We start from the raw sequence: 23,559 nt of genomic DNA on the forward strand, positions 1-23,559 counted from the left end.
TGTCAGGGAACTAAGATCCCACAAGCTGTGCAGTGAGGCCAAAGAAAAAAAGAAAAGAAAGAACTGTTGGGAGGATACCCAGTGAACTACAACAAGAGTGTTCAGTAATGATGGTGATACAGGTGAAATGCCTCAATGTCCAGCAGATGCCTGCAGCCTCTGTCACTTCTCTGCAGTACTTAAAATTCCAGAAACTAAATACAACAGTCAGCAACAAAAGAGGAAGATCTGGTCCAGCATCACTACATGATGGGGGTTAATGTCCTCCTGGGCATGTGACATGCACTGTTGACTGAAAGCTTCTCTCTGGACACCCAATCCTGATCTCACTGACCAGACCTCTGACCAGAACTAGGCAGAGGCCTGAGGATCTCTCCTGCTCTCACACAGTGACCTCGAAGGATCTGTCTCTGACTTCCTCGTTGTAAGATGTATCCCCTCGGAATCCCCTTGAACAGCTCTGACCACTCCCCTCAACAGAGAACTTCACTTTATACTGCATTTGTCACAGTCAGAGATGTTTGATGCCATTTGATGAATTCATGGGATTAAAATTAAAAGTAAACAACAACAACAAACTACAAAGTATTGCTGCAGTAAATTTTTAAAAGACTTAACTGGGGAGACACACCACGCTAATGGATCAGAAGACTCAGTATTGTTAAGACGGGAATTCTCCTCAAATTGGTCTACAGATGCAATGCAATCACAGTACAAATCCCAGCAGGCTTGTTAGAAACTGATGAGCTGATTCTAAAATTGACATGGAAATGCAAGGAGCTAGAACAGCCAAAACCATTTTGAAAGGGAACAGATTTCCAGTGAAGCTACAATGATCAAGGTAGTGTGGTTCTGGCATAAGGACAGACATAGAGATCTATGTCATAGGACAAAGCAAAAGGACTACACAATTATATTCAAATGATTTTTGTCAAAGGTACCAAAGTAGTTTAATGGGAAAAAGACTTTATTTCCATGATGGTGTGGGAACAAATGTACATCCATACAGAAAAAACTGACCCTTGACTCACTGCACATCACGTATAAAAGTTAACTTGAAGCAGATCATAAACTTAAACATAAAAGTTAAAACCATAACAGTTTTAGGAGAAAATCTTCACTACCCTGGGGTACACAAAGATTTCTTAGGTGGGACACAAAAGTATAAATCATAAAAGAAAAAACTATTAGGTCAGATTTTATCCAAATGAAAAACTCCTGGTCTTTAGGAGATTGCTGTGAAAATGAAAACAAAAGTCAGACTGACCAAAAATATTCACAAGATGTAGATCTGACAATGACTTATATCCAAAATATGTAAAGGACTCTTGAAGACAAACAACACAATTAAAAAGTTGGCAAGAGACATGAATATACATTTTATTAAAGAATATAAATTAATGGCCAATAGCACACGAAGAGCCACTTAGCACCATTAGTCACTAGGCAAATGCAAGTTAAAGCCACAGGACACAGCATCACACACCCATTAGACAGCTAAGATTAAAGAGACTAAGAACACCAAGTATCAACGTGGATGCAGAACCTCCGACCACTCACACATGACTGGGGTGAATGCTGAGCTGGGAAGTTTCTGATAAAGTTAAACATACACCTGCCATACCACCCAGCCATTCCATTCTTCAGACACAAAATAATACAGTATCATCTTCTATTTATCTGAAGCTCTAGAAAAGATAAATCTAATGTATGAGAAAAAGCAGATCAATGGTTGTTTGGGCCTGGGGGCTAGGGTGGGGGATTAACTGGGATGAGGTACAAAGGAACTTTTAGGACATATTTTGAGTGTGATGGTGGTCCCATGGGTGTATAAAGCTGCCAAGACTCATCAAACTATATACTTAAAGTGAGGTCATTTTATTGAATGCAAGCTATATTTCAACAATGCCATTTTAAAAATGTAAAAACAGGGGCTTCCCTGGTGGCGCAGTGGTTAAGAATCTGCCTGCCAATGCTGGGGACGTGGGTTTGAGCCCTGGTCTGGGAAGATCCCACATGCTGTGGAGCAACTAAGCCTGTGAGCCACAACTACTGAGACTGCGAGCCACAACTACTGAGCCTGCACTCTAGAGCGTGCAAGCCACAACTACTGAGCTTGCGCATCACAACTACTGAAGCCCACGCACCTAGAGCCTGTGCTGCACAACAAGAGAAGCCACCGCAATGAGAAGCCCGCACACTGCAACAAAGAGTAGCCCCCACTCGCCACAACTAGAGAAAGCCTGCGCGCAGCAGCAAAGACCCAATGCAGCCAAAAATAGATAAATAATTTTTTTAAAAAGTAAAAACAAATGAAGGTGAAATTACAGCGTTTTCAAACAATAAAAATATAACTTTTCACTGGCAAACCTGCACTAAAGGAAATAAAGAAAAAAAATGATCTCAGATGGAAGCTCTGAGGTGCAGGAAGGAATGAAAGACAATAGAAGATGTAAATACGTGGGTAAAAGTAAGTATTAACTCTATAGAATATTAATAATGTTTATGGAAATGATAATACATGGAGAGTTAAAATATATGACAGTAATTGTATACAATTAAGGAAGTGAGTAAACGAAGTTAATTGTTCTAAGGTCCTTGCATCACCTGGAAAGTGGTAAAAGTACTAATTTATATTAGACTTTAGTAAGTCAGGGGTTGCTAAAACTATGGCCCTCGGGCCAAATCCAGCCAGCAGACTATTTTTTGTATGGCCTGAAAGCTAATAACAAGCCTTATAATTTTAAAGGGCTGTAACAGAAGATAAAGAAGAATAAACAACAGAGACTTCATGTGGCTCACAGAGGCTTAAGTGTTCACTGCCTGGCCTTTAACAGAAAGCACAAAGAGACCATAGCTCTGGGTAGCCACTCGAGTGTAGGAAAAGAACACATAGTTAACAAGCCAAAAGAAGGGGAGGAAGGGTAGTAAAACTGTTAATCAATCTAAAATATGGCAATGCAGGAGAAAAAAAGGAAGGTGTAAAAAAGAAATGGGGGACAAAACAAAAAAGAAACAGGGTGGCAGATTTAAACTCAAATATGTCAATTATTATATCAACTATAAAAAAACTTGATACTTCAATTAAAGTCACCAGTTTTGGGGACGTCCCTGGTGGCTCAGTGGTTAAGAATCCACCTGACAATTCAGGGGACACGGGTTCGAGCCCTGGTCCGGGAAGATCCCACATGCCGTGGAGCAACTAAGCCCATGCGCCACAACTACTGAGCCTGTGCTCTAGAGCCCGTGTGCCACAACTACTGAGCCCAAATGCCACAACTACTGAAGCCTGCGTGCATAGAGCCCGGGCCCTGTAACAAGAAAAGCCACCGCAATGAGAAGCCCGCGCACCGCAACGAAGAGTAGCCCCCGCTAGCTGCAACTAGAGGAAGCCCTCGTGCATCAACAAAGACCCAACACAGCCAAAAATAAATAAATAAATTTATAAAAAATAAAAAATAAAATAAAAAATTTTTAGTCTGGATTTAAAAACAGAACAAAAGTCAACTACATCCTGCTAAAAACAGATACACTTTAAATATATAAAGCTATAGAAATATATATAAAGATACCTGCTTAAATATATATAAAATTATTTATGTATCATACATAAAATTATGTACACACATTATGTATATACATATGAAAAGACACACTCTACAAACACTAACCAAATGATAGCTGTATGGGTACACTACTATCCTACAAAGTGGACTCTATGGCAAAGGCATTACCAGAGATGAAGAGTGACATTTCTTGGTGACAAAAGGTTCAATTCATTCTACCAGGAAGGGGAAATCAGTCATGGCTAATGAATGTGTCCTTCTGCAGTTCTGAAGGACAAAGCATGTGGTCAAAATGGGAATGGCCTTTTAATTTAAAGTAAAATGACAATAAATTGTCAAAATTACTTCTTGAACAAGAAGAGAAGAGGAAGTTGAGGTATATGTATCAGCAATCATTTACTTAAAAATGTGGCAGGTTATAGGAAACCATAACATGGCATTAGGCTGAGGGCACAACAGGCATTCAGGATGCTGGAAGAAATTTTCACATACTGAGGTATGGGTAAGTCATTCTGGCTTATACATGATTTGGCCTGAAGTTTATGTTAACTAGAACAGCCTGTCTCATGGCCTGTTTATCATACATTGTACAACTGCTTTAACCACTAAAGAAAAGAATGCAATATCCAGGGAATTCCCTAGGGGTCCAGTGGTTAGGCCTTGGCACTTTCATTGCTGGGGCCCCGGGTTCAAGCCCTGCTCGGGGAACTAAGATTCTGTAAGCTATGTGGCACGGCCAAAAAAAAAAAATGCAGAGTATCCAGAAGAATGTCCACTTGAAAACAGGGATAAATGCCTCCCTTCCTATGACACCCATGCTAGTTCTCCTTCAAAGATAAGTTCCCTTCTCAGATGCCAAGGTCATGCTGATTTGCAGTGTAGCTGTTAATCTGTCTCTTTTGAAACCTTGAAGGGATGTACCTCTGTCATGTTTGGTGTATATTCTTTGTTCTGACAGGATATGAAACTGCGCTGAAAACCATGCTTCTCTAGAGCAGCTCCTCAGAGCTACTGAGAGGCTGTCCTGGACTATAGCCCTCAGTTTGGCTCAAATAAAACTCTCTTCTATCCCTTATTATAGATTGTTTATTGATTATTTGCATCAACAGGGACTACCAATAGGAAAAGATGAGCTACATACTAAGAGCACTGACAACTCGAGGTTGGGCCATTAGGGAGCCAGTATGTCCAGGTCCTTAGGGAACATAAGAGGCTTTCAGACTTTTTTGATCACAACTCCTAGTAAGAAATGCGTTTTGCATGGTGACCTGATATACACATATACACAATCATACGTAAATATACACATTCAAACAATAGGGCCAGAGAGCATTCATGTTGCTCGAAAAACAGGGATACTTTCTAACCTTTTCTCTTTTTTTTTAATGCAAGGCTATGACCCACCAAACTGATTTTACAGTTACTAATAAACTATGACCTGCAGTTTAAAAAAATGTTGACTTAAATGAAGCTCTTGTTAATTTCTCCTGGAAGATACTGGCTATCAAAATAGTTTGATGGTGAACAAAGCACCTGAGAGATGTGAGAGATTAGAAAATTACATAATTCTACCTCTGAATAAGCTGACTGATATTTTTCAAAAGCCACACAGGCAGCTTGTTTCCTAATGATTTTTAAAAAATCTGTACTGAGCCTTTATTTTATTTTATTTATTTATTTATTTTAATTTTTTTTATGTGGGCCTCTCACTGTTGTGGCCTCTCCCGCTGCGGAGCACAGGCTCCGGATGTACTGAGCCTTTAAATCGAATGGTTTATGTGTGCAGCACTGCTGTTCTTCACATCCCTTTCCTTCTGCCTTTAACAGCTCCCACAGAACAGAAGCCTGCCAATCTTTACTTGTGAAGCAAATGTAAAAAAATGTATCTTAAAATCCTGGGGGCAAAGGAGTGATGATTTCCAAGGCTCAGTGGTGAGCAGGAGTTAAAACAACACTGAAGATAATCTCCCTTTTACTGAATTTATTACAGAATGATAAACTATTGTCCGTTCCCGGAGCCAGCCAACAACAGCACCAGTACTGGCACGAGTCCCTCTGGAGACTGCGAACAAAAACCAGAGAGACACGGGGTCAAAGAGAGGGAAGGAGCAGTTTTCCACGTGCTTATTCAACATGTTTACGACACAATGAAAATAGGTTCTTTTCTATTAAATAGTACAGAAATAAATCTGAACCTAAGATTATTTTTTAAGCATTCCCTGAAAAAACCTGATTTTCTTTGGCCTTCCTGGTGTCAAGGCTGATCTTCAGACAGACCCTTTACTGAGAGCTACAGGCCCAGGAGCCAAGCAGAAGTCTCCTCCAAGCAGAGTTATCTGAAAAGCTGCTAAAAAGCCTGTAACATTCAGAAAAGGCAGCTTCTAAAATGAGGGGAAGAGGTGAAATCCAGACGAGCAAGGAGCACTTCCCTCCTGAGACACTCCCCTACCTTCAGGCTGTGCTCTCCAGGCATCCCCCCCTGAATGTACTGAAGCACCCTCACAGGGAGCTAGCTTCTCTGTAAAGAAGGTGGGAGGAGGGGAGGGTGAGGGTGGGGCTGGTGGAGGGCGGAGCTGGCCTGCTCAGCAACAGACTTGGATGTAATGCCTCCAAGTGTTTCATAGAGATTGATCCTAACTCCACACCTCGTGCCGAGTAGGACTGCCAGCAGCCTTGCTGGAAATTCTCTCTTCCTGTCAATTTGTTAAAACACCACAGAAACAACAGTTTCCAAATACAATCAGGTTGTGTTTGCTGTTCTTGATCTTCTGGGATAATTTTCCTCTGAGGTTTTCCTGGCAGGGCTGCATTAAACAGACATGAGCGCTCCTCTTCCTCCCAGGTACCTGGTGCCCCGGAGACCAGACACCTAGACTCATGAAACTCATGCCACCTCCCTTGTAAGACCTTTCCTGATATGTCCCCAACCAAAATGAACCCTTCCTCCCTCTCAACATCCACACACGAACTTACAGGATGTTAAGGGATCCTTCAGTTTACTCGCAGCACGGAGATAAGGGGGTGGAACCAGAGAGGCCTGCGTGTGAACCCTCCAGGCTCTGCCACTTCTCACTGTGTGACTCTGGGCACGTTACCTAACGTCTCTGCAACTCAGTCACATCATCTGTACCACCCAGCCCCACAGGAACTAGAAAAGTGGAATAAGTTAACACCTAACAAGTTCGCACAAAACCTGGTACATCGTAAGGGCTCAGAATTTATAGCTGCTTCTATTTATTTGCTACAAAACCCCCACAAGTTCTAAAACAAATTAAATCAGAAATTTTGGAAGTGCCCAAATAAACTCAACCCCTAAGTTTAATATAACAAACATGATAATTTTATGAGCAACCTAAGTTACATGTAGCACATTTTCACTTTTGTAACTTGTAAAGTATAGCCTTTGGGAAAATAATCCCAAATTATATATCTGAGAAGAACTCACATCCAAGATATATAAAGACCTCTTACAATTCAATAATCAGAAGACAGGGCTTCCCTGGTGGCGCAGTGGTTGAGAGTCCACCTGCCGATGCAGGGGACGTGGGTTCGTGCCCTGGTGTGGGAAGATCCCACATGCCGCAGAGCGGCTGGGCCCGTGAGCCATGGCTGCTGAGCCTGCGCATCCGGAGCCTGTGCTCCGCAATGGGAGAGGCCACAACAGTGAGAGGTCTGCGTACCGCAAAAAAAAAAAAAAAAAAAAAAAAATCAGAAGACAACCCAGAGAAAGTGTGGGTAAAGATGTTAACGGGCACTTTGCCATAACAGATAGATAGACAGCAAATGAGCACAGGAAAGGTGCTCCACATGGCGCGCCTTGGTGAGTTCAAGTTAAAACCCCACACTCACAAGAATGGCTATAATCAAAGAAGCAGGCAATGACAAACGTGGAGAGGATATGGAAAAACCCACCTCTCAGGCACTGCTGATGGGAATGTGAAATGCTACAGCCACTTTGGAAAATAATTTGGCTATTTCTTAGAAGTTAAACATAAATTTGACCATATGACCCAGCAATTCCACTCCTAGGAATTCACCCTGGAGAAATGAAAATAACTGTCCACCTAGAGGCTTGTACATGAGTATTCATAGCAACATTCCTCCTAAGAGCCAATGACTGATGATCAATGATATGGATAAAGAAAGAAATGGAATACCATTCAACAATTAAAAAGGAATAAAATACTGGTACATGCTATAATATCAGTAAACCCTGAAAACATTATGCTAAGTAAAAAAAAAAAAAAAAAAAAAAAAAGCCAGACAAAAAAGACCCCATTGTTTGATTCCACTTACATGAAATGTCCAGAAAAGACAAATATACAGAAAAGAAAGTAGATTAGTGGTTATCTGGAGCTGGGGTAGCAATGGGATTAACTATAAATGGGCACAAGGGATCCTATTAGAGTGATGGGAATGTGTTAAAACTGGATTATGGTGATAGTTGCATAAATCAGGGGATTTACTAAAAACCATTGAGTTGTACACTTAAAGTGGTGTGTAAATTACACTCCAATAAAGCTGTTGGAAAAAGTACAACAGGGCTTCCCTGGTGGCGCAGTGGTTGAGAGTCCGCCTGCTGATGCAGGGGACACTGGTTCGTGCTCCGGTCTGGGAGGATCCCACATGCCACGGAGCAGCTGGGCCCATAAGCCATGGCCGCTGAGCCTGCGCGTCCAGAGCCTGTGCTCCGCAACGGGAGAGGCCACAACAGTGAGAGGTCTGCGTATCGCAAAAAAAAAAAAAGAAAAAAAAAAAAAAGACAAACCCCTCAAATGCCCTAAATGGATATATAAGTGATACTACAAAACCCACTTTATTTTCAAAATGTCATGTTTTCTGCATTGACCCAACAATGAGGCAGGCGGGAGAGAATTGTTTGTTGTTGGGCTACTTAATTTTGCTACACTAAAATTCTACTTTTTTTTTTTTTTTCTGGCTGTGCCATACAGCTTGTGGGATATTAGTTCCTGGGATTTCCCCAAATTCTACTTTTTAGTAGATGTAAAATTTTCTCTCTTCCCATTTTTCCTTTCTTTCCCTTAATAAACCAGTAGTCTTTTTCCACTTGGAAGTAATCTATTTCTTGGTTTTCCTGGCATCCCCAAAACTCATGCTGCCTGGGTCGGAGGGGCCTTACACATCGTCTCCAGTGCAGCCACCCTCCTGGTTCACCTCGCCCCTCACAGCCCTCACTCTGCCTGGTGTGCGCTCCCTGCTACCCAGCTCGTCTCGGGTTCTGACCACCGGGAGGTTCTTCGGGATACCAAGACCGCTTTCGCTGAAGCTCCCGCCCAGCAGCTCTGACGCTAGCACTTCTTGGTACCAGACAGATACATGTAATTCACCTGAATCTCATGAGTTTTCCATTATCTAAAACAGTTACCTGTCATTCCAGAGCCTTCTCTGCTCCAGGCTAAACATCCCAGTTCCTTAAAGTGCTTCTCACATGGCCGCCCACTCCATGTCCCACCCCATCCCCTCAGGGTCTATCACCTCCCTTCTCTAGATTTGTCTATTTTTGGAGCAGTCATTTCGAAGAGTTGACCCAAATTAAATTCAGTTTACTAAAATACTGACTTTTTCCACAGGGGCTAGTGTTCTATCAAATTTTCCAAATCCCATACTTACACACGTGATTTCTGGGGACCACTGTGAGATCTATATACATAATTCTGATCATCTGCCTTTAGCTACTCAGCCTGTCAAGACCTTTTTATATTCTAGCATTGGGTTCACCTCAAAGTTTTCTTAATATGAGCAAATCCTTAGTTTAGCTCTCATTACTTCTAACAACAGTATCGTTACTGTTGATCTGAATTTCTGAAAACTTTCTACATCATTTTGCTCTACTTTCTATGGTTAATTATTAAACGCATCCTTGTTGTAGCAGAAGAATGGTGCCATCATAAAGATCATGCAATGGTGAGGCGAGTTGTTGGTGCTGTCACATCTAAACTGACTCCTGCTATACCTGGAATAGAAGGAGGAGCATTCTGGCTGCGACCCCAGTGGTAAAAAGCAAAGCTTTACAGCTCTAAGACATGCTACATGGCACACCAAATTGACCTGGGCCATCATTAATGGAAGTAATCTTACAGATCTCGCAAAAGGACCAGCTGACCACCTTCTTCAGGTAAGATGAGGGACAACCCTTCCCGTGGCTTTCCAGTTGTACCCATTCTCCATCTTGCAAACAGAGCGCATCCATCAGGCTTTGTACTACCACTCCCTTTGGTGGAAAGCTGCAGCTAACAGACTTACAGAGCAAAGCATGGCCGGTGTTCCTTGCCACTGATCCAAATACTGCCTCCTCTGTGAAGCCCAGCCCGTGGGTCCTCCTCCATGGAGTTGGCCCCAGAATCTCCAGCTTGCCGAGGGCTCTCTCCTCTCTGGACCACTATCCACTCACAGGCATTCACTGACTGCCCACTACACGCTGTCCACGCAGGAGAGGAGGCCAATCAACCTCTTACCAACCTCTTACTGAGCGTCCACTCCAATCTCAGCTCCAAGAGGCTTGCAGCCTAGTGAGCTCAGGCCTTCCTTGTTAATGGTTCTACAGATATGAACCTGAGCCCCCTGATCAGTTTTTACTGACCAAGACACCCTGATCAGTGTGTCTTGAGGACACACCATCTCGTACACTGTTAGTCTTCTCCCATCATCACCCCCTAGCAACTGGTGTGGTACACACCACCGGCACTCCAACACTTGCTGGTGGCTGGCATGGAAGTGTAAACGTCACCGCATACCTGTACAGCAATCCAGCAACTATAGTTGGAAACAATCTGGCTCCATCCCCTATTTAGGTACTAACCAAGCTACTAAGTGCTCAGCTTTACTGTGTGATGTAGTGATTTGAGTCAGACTTGAGAGGCCACTGTGAACCCTCTAAGTGCATTAATTCTAAATACCAGACCTACGAATGCCCTTCCAGGGCGGCACTTGGAGCACACCAAACTTGTGCCCAACTCAGTCTGCGAGGCTCCCGGTTGGGATGCTGTCCCCCACCTCGTGTGGCTGGCTCCTTCTGGCCAGGTGGATCACCCTCCAGGAGACAGGCCTTCCTGGCTTCTCAATCAGAGAAGCAACAGTAACTATGTTATGGCTCCATCTAGCACACTTTGTAATTTCATATTTTTAAATTTATGTTTTCATTTTTCCTTCTCCTGATAAGAATGCAAGGGCACACACCAACTCTTTGCTGAATGAATGAATGAACAGTCCAAGAAAGAGATGCCTGGTTCCTAGGAGCATTTAAACTTAGAATCTCAGATGCCCCTCTCAAAAGTAGGCATCTCACGTGTGACTCATTGGCTTCTAGTTCAGAAGACGTGCTCAGATCAGCGTGGGCGAGTGCTCTCTCTGGAAAGAAAACCCGGCACAATGACCAGGTGGTTTGGCGGATGGAGCAGGCAGGAAGCTGGCTTTGCCACTTACAAGTGACTGAGCAAGACACTCAACCTCCTCTTGTCTTGGTTTCCAGGGTCTGAGATGGAGATGGTGCCAATAGTCACTCCCTGGACTGGTGTGTGGACCAAAGAGCCAATGCACCTCTGACAGCTTGGGCGCACCAAGGCCTGTGCCAACACGGGTGATCAATGGGGCTCTGAGTCCTGTATTGAGGGACAGGTCTAGGGAACACAGCTTAGTGTAACTGCCCCCCACCCCAACATAATGAAGCAGCGCCCACTGCTGGGCTGTAAGGGAGAGGATCGTGTTGCAGAGCTGGACTTGAACAAGCTCTCAGAGACAGGTTAACAAGAAGTAGACTAAGAAAGGAGGGAAGCAGTGCCAGCTTCAATAGGGACAGAAATGGGATGAGGCACTGACTCAGCCTTATCTTCTCCGTCACAGGCCTGCTGCAATAAGCGTCCCCGGAGGCACCAGCAAGACTCAGGAGACAATGTCACCACAAGGAAGGCCAATCTGAGAGTAACTGGTAGGCACGCGCTGAGCCCCCAGTAGCCTTCCCCTCTCACTGCCTGACGCCTGCCTTCGATTAAGAAAAGCCGCCTGCACTGCCATCTGCACCCCCAGATCTCACGGATTCAGCGTCCATTAGAGACCCACAGACACATTTTCTTCAGGACACCAGGGGGGCGCTGAGGGCACCAGGCGCCAGGAGATGAAATGAGTGCCGCGGATGTCTAAACGCCTCGAGCGGCCCTGTGCAGCCTTTGCTTGGATGAGAAAAGGCCAGGATTTGGTCTCACTGAGAAGGAAACGGACTCTCTCTGCACCGTGAGCAGGTGCCCCACGGAGGCCTCGGGAACCTCTCATGCTCCCCGGGCAGCTCATCCATGGCTTCCTCCCAGACAAGCCTCCTTCACGCTGGCTGATCAGCAGAGGCCAGAGAGACCGTAAGGGGTGTGGGGACCCACCCTCCTTCCCCTTCCGACCTGAGCAGGATCAGAGCGCAGAAAAGCCCGGTCCCGCCCAGTCACTCTCTCTGGTGGTGGCACTCCAAGGCCAGGCTCATTGATGCCTGCTTGTGGGGCTGGGGAGGATCTGTGACTCTGTTCCACCTCAGTGTTCCCACATTTCTGCCAATTACTCACATTCTCTCCACTGCACCATCTCTTGGGGTTTTGTTTTCCCCACTCATTTCCAAATTAGCTTCCAGTGAATCATTACTCTTCTTCTCAGCGACTGGCAGGCGTTAATGAATTACTGATTTTCACCTTCAACCAGCCAATACAATATATTTATGTTGGAAAGAAAGGTACTTTTTGAATCAAGACTGGTATCTTTTGACAGTTTCCCTTTGAAACATAATACATGTGTACAATTACAGCTTGACAGCAGAGTAAGTTCTAATCACAGCTCCCGAGCAGCAGCCACCAGCCCTGGACCTCTCTGCCCATGCCAGCCCCATGGGACGCCGCTTCCCCTCCTGCCACGATGCTGGAACAGGCCACTCGGCAAGGCCCGGGCAGTCAGACACTGGGCTGGCTACTTGCCTGCTGGCGCCTCAGTTTCCCCATCTTTGGAATGTGGACAATAATAGCACCTCCCTTCGAAAAGCTCTAGGGAGGACTAGAGAGTTAATATATGTAATGCACTTAACACAGTACCTGGCACATAGCAGGTGCCCAATGAACGTCACCTATTATTCTTCCTAATTCTCAACTAAAGAATCATGGGTTACCCTGTATTCTCAAGCCACAATTCATGTATGTTTTTACCTCTTCCTCACTGTATCCACAGGACTCAGATGAGACCAGGATTCTTTTTTTTTTTTAAATTAATTTACTTTATTTATTTTTATTTTTGGCTGTGTTGGGTCTTTGTTGCTGCACATAGGCTTTTTCTAGTTGCAGCGAATGGGGGCTACTCTTCGTTGTGGTGTGCGGGCTTCTCATTGCGGTGGCTTCTCTTGTTGTGGAGCATGGGCTCTAGGCGTGCGGGCTTCAGTAGTTATGGCACGTGGGCTCAGTGGTTGTGGCTCGCGGGCTCCAGAGTGCAGGCTCAGTAGCTGTGGCGCATAGGCTTAGTTGCTCCGTGGCACGTGGGATCTTCCTGGACCAGGGCTTGAACCTGTGTCCCCTGCACTGGCAGGCGGATTCTTAACCACTGTGCAATCAGGGAAGCCCAAGACCAGGATTCTTAAGATGGAGACTGCAGCTAAGTTAAAACGTTCAAGGTTTCAACCGAAAATCAAGCTCCAAATCCAGGCTCAGCTTCAGCCACTGCTCCTGGACTAAACAGGGGCTAAACTGCTATTCAACGTTCTGAGGAAGCAGGACACAGCAATTCACTTTATTCAAGACGGTGGATTGTTAGTTATTTAAAATATGCTGTTTACACAATAGATGTTAATTATGAATAATTTTTTGGTGTGCTCTGTGCCTCCAGTGATCAGAATACCAACTAACAGCCTCATGGAATAGCTTCCACGGCTTTCTGACTCCCGGGAGCTTTCTGAGTACCCTAATATTTCTAGCACGGTTTAAGCGTTTCATTACTTTGTTTCAGGGCTGAAAAATGTCCCTTAATTTCCAAGCATGGATCTTATTGCCAGTCTCTCAAAGGATTCAGAATATTGTCAGAATATAAATATGTACCGCAGTGGCAACATGCCTATTTATCAGGCTGCTGGGTTCGCTTAGATAATTAGAAATCGGGAGATTTCTCAGAGAAGGTTCACTATAATTTACTTCTAGGCACAGCAGCTTAATTAGAAAACAAATTCCTTGCCTAGCTTTAAAGATTGCTAAATAATTACAACACACACACTGCCCATGTAGTCTCTTTGATCTTGTGCTGAGACTCTAAACAACACATTTTGCACATCTGACAAAGGTGGCCGAGACTGGGAAGGGGTTAATCCTTGATATCCTGCGGAACCTTATGCTGAGCTGCTGCACAGAGGCAGCTGTTTGAAACAAACCACATTTATCAAAGAATTACCATGCAGCGATTCTGAAGTGTGAAACTTTTCAATCAATTTCTCCAGTGATGGCAAAGAGGAGGGCGACGACAGGATCGGGCTGCATTTCTGACTGTCTACTGGCAGTAAGGGAAGGTGCTGGAAGATGGCTGGAAAGGCAGGTCACGCAGGTGAAGCCTGGTGCCACCCTCAAGTCCCCATGCCTGACACTCCCGACCCCGAGGCTCTCGGGGGCTCCTTGGATGGGGTCGCCTGCCATGCAGCGTGCAGGGCAGTTTCCCTCACCAGCTCACGCTGACATTAAGAGCCGGCGCCGGTCCTAACAAGCTGTGGCCCTGGAAACCTGGGTGTGCACAGAGCCACACGCAGGGGAAGAAGTGGCAGCTCGGGCCACGTGCCTGCCATCCCGGTCCACACACGCCAGGCCTCAGCATGGCCACTCGCCAGGCTGTGCCAGGACCATCCTTCACACATGCAGAGCAGGCGCCCGGGAAGGGAAGGGGTGGGCAGAGGACTGGATGGACATTATTCTTATTTTCTGCAGGTCATTAAACTTGAAGGAAACAAAACCCAACAACACAGGCCAGTGCCCCTCCTGTTCTGTTTCATCTCTGTATTGTGACTTGTCACCCCAGTCAGGTGGTAGGGTGATCAGGGACACCTTCACACTTAGGGGTGACGGAGAGGTTCTCAAGTTTAAGATTTTCCGTGTGGTGAGCTGAAACCAGAGTCATACTGGATGCAGAATGCCTTAAAACGCTCGTGAGGGCTTCCCTGGTGGCGCAGTGGTTGAGAGTCCGCCTGCTGATGCAAGGGACACGGGTTCGTGCCCCAGTCCGGGAAGATCCCACATGCCGCAGAGCGGCTAGGCCCGTGAGCCATGGCCGCTGAGCCTGCGCGTCCGGAGCCTGTGCTCCACAACGGGAGAGGCCACAGCAGTGAGAGGCCCGTGTACCGAAAAAAAAAAATGCTCGTGAAACCAGCAACATGTCAGTGGCAGCCCCATCATCGCTGTTGATATGTCTCCAGGAGCTCCCTGACATGGTTTATCCACACCATCCACACAGCCCACGCCATCCACACACGGATACTTTCCATGCAGGAATACTTTCTTAAGTGCTTCCTTGCTGAGAGAGTTTCTTCCTCTCCCCCACCAATCGACAGTGCTTAGGATTTTGTTAGGAATAAAGAACTGCTAAAGAAAAAATGAAATGGGACCAAGGGATTGAGCAAAAAAGCCAATTTCTGTTTGGTCCTATAATTGTAAGTAAGCACAAGTTATCCTGCCAATTAACCTGGACCCACAAACGAGCTGCACTGGAAGCCCATGTGAGGATCTCACTTTGCCCCCTAAAGGGTCAGCTTGCTCAGTCACGCCACCAAGAGGGTGGGGTGAACCTCCCTGGGAGAAGCATCCACGAGGCTCCGCTGAACACTCCCTGCACCTCTTCTGGTGAGTCACAGCCACGTCCCAAAGGCGGGCGGGCTTGTGCAGAGGAGGGGCATCCAGTGGACAAAGGGCACTTGATATGGTGAGAATGGCCATCCAAGGAGAGGACTGCCGACAAGATGGAGGAAAAGGGTAAATCAGCCTGGACAGCCTGGCCCAGAGCAGCAGTTCAGGCACTCAGCATGCCAAGGATTCACAAGTAAGGAATCACCTCACACGACAGTTCCCGAGTGGACCTGCTTCACCAACGTGCAGGTAAACATCACAATGAGTTATGACCCTGAGGGAACCCCAAGCAGCCCCAGCGCAGCAAGTGGAGACCAAACACAGCCCCAGAGAGGCGGACGCCAAGAGCTTGCTACATCCAAGAGCTGTATATGTTGACCAGAAATCTCCAGAAAATGATGATAAAATAGGTGAAAAATAATGAGACACTGTCCCCAGGAATGTTCTCTGAATACAGAAACCTCAGCAGCCTGGAAGACTCTATTGAACACAGACGTGCTGCATTTCTCTCTAGCCTTGTAACTGCAAAATCACATCTGCTTCTTGAAATTTTTTCTTCTTACAGACTGTAAGCACAGTTGGGGAAAAAAATCTAAAAATTAAAAAAACAGAATAGCATTTTAAATGGAAAAATCTCTCAAGTAAGCTACAGAAATTAAGAACTTGTATCTACTCAGAAATAGATCTCACGGTTCTAGTGGCTGGGTATCTTAAGGAGCTGCACATCTGGATTTCTACTAGCGCCATATAACTAAAGTTTGGAGTTTGCCCTGGCATAAAAAATAAACATAATTCAACCCCACACATTCACTCTAACCTTGGCCAGGCTACGAGGGGAGCAAGCCACGTGGCACCTCCAACTGAAAACGATGATGTGTGTGCATCTCAACTGAACTATACTTTTGCTAAGTTGTATTCAGAGAACGATGACTCAGACCCAAATCAATGTACCTTGAAAAGTTATTCACAATAAAAACTCGAGGTTTCTAAAATGTCTTCTTCTTACTCTCTTTTTGTCACCACCATCACAAACCCACCCAAATGAAGCTCCATCTGGGGGGAAAAGTGTGGTTCATTCTGGATGCTTGTAGCCTGTCCCAACTAATCTGGACAACACGCTTTTCTAAAATGCAAACCCCTCTGGAATGGGAATGATCTCTTTTTAAATTGCACAGCTAGCTGGACTTTGGGTACACAATCTTCCAAAAGTTGTGTGGCAGCATTCACCTGATGGTGGACAGGGAGGGTGTATGAAAGACACTTTCCGCCTTCAGTCTTTATCAGAAATCCAAATGGCTTCAGAAATGCAAAGTAGTATTAACCATTATCCCCACTGCAGCTTGGCGGAAAGTGGTAAAACAACAGAAGTATTTGTGGGTTGACGCCCACAGAGCTGACAGTACCACATGCTCCTCAGTCCGACCTGTATGACAGGGACAGATGTGGGGGTGACAGGGGTGTGCCCAGTGAGTGTGACTCCTGAGGGTGAGGCCAGGACCCCAGCCACATCTGTCTATCTGCAGTCTTTCTACCACATCCCCTTCCTCGCCTCCATTCCCACTCAGGATGCTATTAATGAAGTTTTTCTTTTTAGATTAAAACACACAGACTCCCAGTCTTTTAGCATTTCACCAGCGTTGTAGTATCACCTGGCACAGGAGATGGGAAGATGGAAAAAAGAGGACCCTGTGAAACAACCTTCATAGGCCAAAGTGTAGACTCACCAGCTGAGAAAGTCACTTAGCCCTGGGGAAGGGGAGGGGTCAACACTGGGTGTTTCCAGGAACACTGGTGGCTGCAAACTCTGAAGTCCTGATTTAGGAAAATTGTGCTTGATGAAAAATACTAAAATCTTATTATATAAGGGTGTTTGCTTCTATATTTCAATCCTCATTAGCCAGTTTAAGTAGTAAGAATAAAGGTTTCTCCCCAAGAAACAATGGAGCACATTTCATGGTAGAAAGACCACTCCCCTCTCAAATTCTGTTCTCCATTTCCTCTGGTCCCTGCTTCCCCAGTTCAGGTGTTTCTGCTATGACTTCCTTTAGTCATTCTGACCTGTATCTCTTACAGGGTATCTTATTTCCCCCACATTCTATATTAATCCTATTTCTGAAGTTGTCGTATAGTACATTGGTTTGGGGTATGCGGCACTATGATTTTAGCACGTGTAGGTTTGTGGAACCAGCACCACACTCAGGATAGTGAACATTCCATCACCTTCATAGCCTCTCTCTATAGTCCTGTTCTCTGACCCTGCAGTTCTGTCTCTTCCTGAATGCCACATGAATAGAACCAGATCTGGGTCACCTTTCACTCCATGAAGGACCTCTGGGACCCTTCGTGGCTGTGGACCCAAGGGCCTCCCTTCCCCCTGGAGGTGCTGCTCCTCTGTATGGATGCAACACAGCCTGTTTATCCATTCACCCCCAGGACATTCTGGTTGTTCCTAGGTTTGGATGGTGAGGAACAAAGCTACTATAAACATGCTTGTACAGGACTTTGTATGACTCTAAGTCTTCATTCCTCTAGGGTAAACCCCCGGGACTGGGACTGCGGGGACATATGATAAGGTATGTTTTTTGTTTTGTTTTGTTTTGTTTTTGCGGTACGCGGGCCTCTCACTGCTGTGGCCTCTCCTGTTGCGGAGCACAGGCTCTGGACGCGCAGGTTCAGCGGCCATGGCTCACGGGCCTAGCCACTCCGCGGCATGTGGGATCTTCCCGGACCGGGGCATGAACCCGTGTCCCCTGCATCGGCAGGCGGACTCTCAACCACTGCGTCACCAGTGAAGCCCGGTAAGGTATGTTTAAAGTGACAAGAAGCCACGCACTTCTCCAGGGTGGCTGCACCGCTCTGCCTTTGCACAGCAACGTGTGGGAGTCCTGCCATCCCAGTACTCACCGCACTCGGTACCGCCAGCCTTTTTTTGTTTCAGTCATTCTAATAGGTGTGCAATGGTGTCTTGCTGTGGTTTTAATTTACATTTCCCTAACAGTTAATGATTTTGAACATCTTCTCATGTGCTTATTGGCCAACCTTAAATCCTCTTTGGTAAAGTGTCTCTCGTCCATTTTAAAATTTGTTTTTTTTTTGTTGTTTTTTTTCCCTTATTTTTGAGTTTTGAGATATCTTCATATATTCTGGATACAAGTCCTTTGTCAGCTATGTGATTTGCAAATATTTTCCCCAAGTTTGTAGCTTATCTTTTCTCTCTCTTAGCAGTGTCTTACAGAGTAAACAGTTTAAATTTTGATGAAGTCCAATTTGCCAATTCTTTTCTTTTGTGGATCAGGCTTAGGGTGTCAAGTTGCTGTGCACACTGTAAGTCTGAGAAAGTGACAGGATAGGAGCTGGCTGTCTAGACACCAAAGTCTGGAAAAGGGAGGGCCTGTGTATGGGAAAGACCACAGAGAGACGTCCAGAGACCTGGCCGCCAGGCGGGCCTGACACCGCCAGGCGGGAAATGTCACTGAGGAAGCTGAACCAAACCAAAGCCAGGTTCCTCTTCAGTAATATCAGGGGGTTTAACTAAATAACCTAAAAAATATATTTTTAAGTTATGTGATTTTTAACAGCTCTTTTTAGTCTGGAGAACTCGGAACACGTGACACTGTTTGTCTGGGCCCACCTGCACCATACAAGCACAGCAGTCAGGGACGGTCACAACCATGCTGAGTGACCAGGAGGGTACACCACCCAGCATGTGAGACAGGGTCTGGGCTGAGTTCATGCTTCAAGCCGCCCCACCCAGTGGGAGAAGGAGACAACCCAGCCCTGCTCACAAAATATTTACACAGAACAAGAACCGTCTGAACTGGTCACCAGACGTCACCTCGCTAGGAAAGAATGTAACTTTATCGAAGTTTTAATGGATAACGGTTTATTTGAGAATTACATGTCTATGGAGATCTGTGGTACAGGTAACAGAGGCTCTGTCACTCAGAAATGGAGAGAAGTAAAGACCCACAGACACAGCACAGCAGTGCTGGTGAACGAACTCTGACGGAATGGCTTCCAAACTCTGAAATCTCATCAGGGAATCGAACCAAACAGGCCGGATAACCAGGCAGATCTAGCATTTTCTTATTTTCTAACTTCTCTCCGTGTGATGTCTCTCGATGGTTGCCTTGTTTGTCCAGCACTTGTAAATGGTTTTCTTGGTTTCAGCCCACCTTGGAGGTGAAGCTGGCTTAGAACGGAGAGGAGCAGCTCCCCTGAGCGGCGGGGCGTTGAGCCTTCTGTCTCTAGAAGACAGCTGTGCGAGCGTGACCAGGACAAGGCAATCGTGGAGCCCAGTTAAAAAAGCACTCAGCGCCTGGCCACCTGGCCCTCTGCTTCCCGACTGCAGTGACCCCTGGTGCACCGGGCTGCCCAGCACAGACAGGACTGGGGACACGAGGCTGCAACACGTTCTCCCCACCACCTGACACCAGATTGCACCAGCACTCCGATTTGGAGAAAACCAGCAGCTGCACATGCCCAGAGCAGCACAGTTTCGAATAGGAGCAAGAGTCACCGGTGTGCCTTACACTACATATGGGGGTTGGGTGGGGGCACACGGAGAGCCAGACCTCTGCCCTCCCTGACCCTTGCGAATGTGACACACTGAAGTCTACGGTCCCTGCTCTGACCGAGCTAGCACAACCAGCTCCCCGAACACAGCTCTGCTGCTGGTCCCAATCCCGACCTCAAGTTCCCGCTGCTTCCCACCCAGCCTGCAGTGCCAATCTATCAGCGCATCCTCCGGCCCTGCCTCAGCCAGCACTGCCTTTCCAGCAATGGCTTCAAAGTCTCCTCAACTGTGGGTCAGTGGTAACCAAGACCCAGATGTGGGCTGGTCAATGGTAACCAAGAATCAGCTGTGGGCTGGGCAGTGGTAACCAAGACCCACTCTGAGCAGAGGGGACCACCAGGTCTTCCCATTTGTCCTGCTGGCACTGATCAATGTTACACTAATTCTTTCTTGTCACAATATCCCATTTTGCTTGCGGACAAAAGCATCTTGAAGCAAACAGATGCAGTGACCAGTCACATGATTTCCTTAAACATTTATCCAAAATTTAATGGAAGAAATTATACTCGATGAACCGTTTGCAGGTATCCTAATTGTATTTTGTTGATTCTTTCTTTTAAATTTATTTGTACCTATGTTTTCCATGTCTATATTCTTATAAAAAAAATTAAACAAGATGGAAAAAAATCAGTCCCTAACACTGCTCCTCCCTGCTTCTTGCTCCAAATTCCACTTTCCTACCCAGAGTGAAGTGTAACTATTTCATTTCATGCCTTGTTGATATGTATACACACACACACACACACACACACACACACACAGAGTTATGCACGGTTTCAAACATGTGCTCGGCAGCCCACCATGGGTGTTGGTCTTTAACAACATGTCCAACAGGCCACTCCCTGTCAGTTCAAGGGTAGCCACCACATTCTCTGTATTTGCCCGTGAGAATGCACGTGACTGAGTCCACCGTGCCCTTACAGTGGGTGTTCAGGCATAATATTTTTGTGTATTTCCCCTGACACACAGGCAAGTTGTTTTCCAGGAGAGAAAACTAGATTTGCTTTTCCTACCTAATGTAATTAAAATCAGGCTTTAGCTGTTTTAGCACAAGACTTTGTATATCAAGACTTTGGAAACAATTTGCATGTTAATTCTAGAAGAAACGGGGTTCGGAACAGAAGCGTTAGGAACTACCTAGGTGAATCAGGATGAATGAAATGAACACGCAAACAAATAAAAAATGCAGGTCAAGTTTAGAGCTGTGAGATGGTGTACTGATACAAAGAGGCTCATGACAGGAGCAGACAAGCCAGCCCTGTGACCTGGGAGGACAACGAGAGGCCGAGCAACCGCAGCACATCATGAAGGACCCCTCCTGCAGGGACCACTGCATCTGCCCTGAGATAGAATGTAACATTGGGGGTGGGGGGATGGAAGGTTGCAGAACGTGAAAGGGAACATTGAAGAACATCGGGAAGATGCTAAGCTGTGATCTGACGTTTGCAGCTGGGGAGCAGAGTGATGATCTCTATGTGCAGAGTGGTGGATCTGTATGGCAGTGACCTGTATGTGAAGTGATTGGTCTGTATGTGTAACGATATGTTTTTACTTTGGCTCAGTGTTGGAAGTATTTTTAAACGTTCAAAAGGATTCAGCTTTAATTCTTTTCATTTTAATATGGCCCCAAATTTAGCTGTGTTCTATGTAACAATCACAAACATGGCCTTAATCAGAAAACAAAAGAACACACCCACATGAAAGGGAAACAACCTGTGCGGACAGGAAGTACTTCTGAGAACCAAGAGTGAAAAAAGGAGACTCCCCTCACACCAGAAGCCACAATAGTTTAAAAATCTGACTTACTTTTCTATCAAATCCAGTGTGACTCCAGGCACCAGACTAACGCATTTCTGCATGCAAAACCTGCAGAGAAAGAAAAGAAAGTGAATCACAGCAACAGGGTATTTAACAAGAGAGTGCAACAGTCCCACAGAAAAAGCAAAGAGAGGAAGGTGAGGATGGGGATTGCCACGGTGAAAAAGTAAACCCTGTTTTTCTTAATTCTGTCAGCTTTTAGGTTTATGAAGAAAATCTCCCTGCAGCCTCTCAAAGGGGCAGGAACACCGAGCTGCAACCGCAGGTCTCCAGTGGAAGGGGAGAAACAAGTCTGCGGGATGGCGGGGCAGAGCCCCCACTGTGGCAGGGGCTGGGGGCGTGTGCGCACAAGATTCCACAGGACAGGAAGGTTCCACCCAGGTGATGAACAGGCTCCACTTTTCTATTTTTCCTTCTTAAGCAAGTAAGCTGGGGAGAGTGATGGAAGAATCAGCGAACCACCCCCAGGCACACAAAAGAAATTTGTGAGAGAAGACAAAAGTGAATTCAATTATATCATTTTAATTATCATAAAATCATAGGAGTCAGAGCTGTGAGACTTAATCTTCACTGCAGAGCCATCCTGGAGAGCTAGGGTGGGACTGTCCAGGCTTCACCTAATTTGTACGCACCAACAAGAGGTCTCGGACCATCTCTTTCTTCCTGTCAGGGCTATTGCCACGCAGCAGGACAGAATCAATGGTAGCATGGAGTGAAGAGGCAACTTAGTATCAGTCGCAGGAGAAATGTAAAACATTTAATTCACCGGCTTTAAAAATTAAGAACAAATAACGCCCTCCATAAAAACAGCATCAGGCACACAGCAAATGCACCCACAAAATGCATTTTAGTATCACTAGTGGATGTGAGAAGTGGAGGAAGGTTGGAGAATACCAGTGGGCTCAAGGGAGGGGACGAGTACAAGGAACCGGCCACATTCAGGACACACGGAGTGAGACGTGTACGGTGGGTGGGTGGAGGTGGGGGAGAAAGACAAGGAGACAGAGAGAGACCCAGAGGCTGGAAGACGACAGACAAGGCCGTGAAGACGGCGTCTGGTGGGCCACTGGCTCCCAACACGCAGCCCTCCAGCGGGGGGAGGGTGGGGGGAGGGGAAGAGGGGACTCAGTGCACCCTGCCCCGCCAGGCTCATGGCCTCGGGGGGCAACGCCTCGCTCAGCCAGCAGAGGAAGTTATCTTCCTGGCTGTGGCTGCGCCGGCTGGTGCTCTCTATTCACGGAGCAGAAGAAACATAAATGAGGGCTGTGTTTGCCCTACACAGACAGAGGCCCTTTCCCACCGGCACAGACGGCTGGGCTGACCAGCTGCTCCACCAGGCCAGTCAGTTCCTCCAGACAAATCCTTCTGTTTACTCCTCTGGCGGAGAACTCGGCCCGTCCGCTCCCGCGCATCACCGCAACTGCCGAACCAGCCCACATGCAGCTCTGACAGAGGCTCCATGTGAATCAGGATCTCTCCGTGGACAGAAATGCTCTACAGGAAACACATTTTCCAGTCCAATTCTGAGGCCTATGCAAACAGGGCTGCTCTGTCATCTTTCTCTCTGTAACGCACTTACTGATTGGACCTCTGCCTTCCCATAATGATAGTCTGTGCCAGACTAATCCTTTTGTCAATAACAACAATAAGCTCTGGACAAAATATAAAAAACAACCACTTGAAAGCACCAAAGAGCAAACAAATACAGGCAGAAAGGGAAGCCATGACCCTTAAAAGAAGAATAACA

At 46.1% G+C, this 23,559-nt stretch overlaps 1 protein-coding gene across 6 annotated transcripts in view; it reads right to left on the bottom strand.

Annotated features, from left to right (window-relative positions):
- The window catches only part of RPTOR (regulatory associated protein of MTOR complex 1), a 349,270-nt gene that overhangs the window by 109,843 nt on the left and 215,868 nt on the right, over nucleotides 1–23,559 (bottom strand). For all 6 annotated transcript variants that reach the window (XM_089901574.1, XM_089901573.1, XM_089901575.1 and 3 more), the window contains one exon: nucleotides 21,801–21,860. In XM_089901574.1, the coding sequence (XP_089757700.1) occupies nucleotides 21,801–21,860 (60 nt within the window). The remainder of the gene's footprint in view (nucleotides 1–21,800; nucleotides 21,861–23,559) is intronic.

This window comes from Delphinapterus leucas, chromosome 19 (genome assembly GCF_059928025.1).
Source record: "Delphinapterus leucas isolate spDelLeu-1000000601 "Yukka" chromosome 19, BTC_Dleu_Yukka2, whole genome shotgun sequence".
Taxonomy (NCBI): Eukaryota; Metazoa; Chordata; class Mammalia; order Artiodactyla; family Monodontidae; genus Delphinapterus; species Delphinapterus leucas.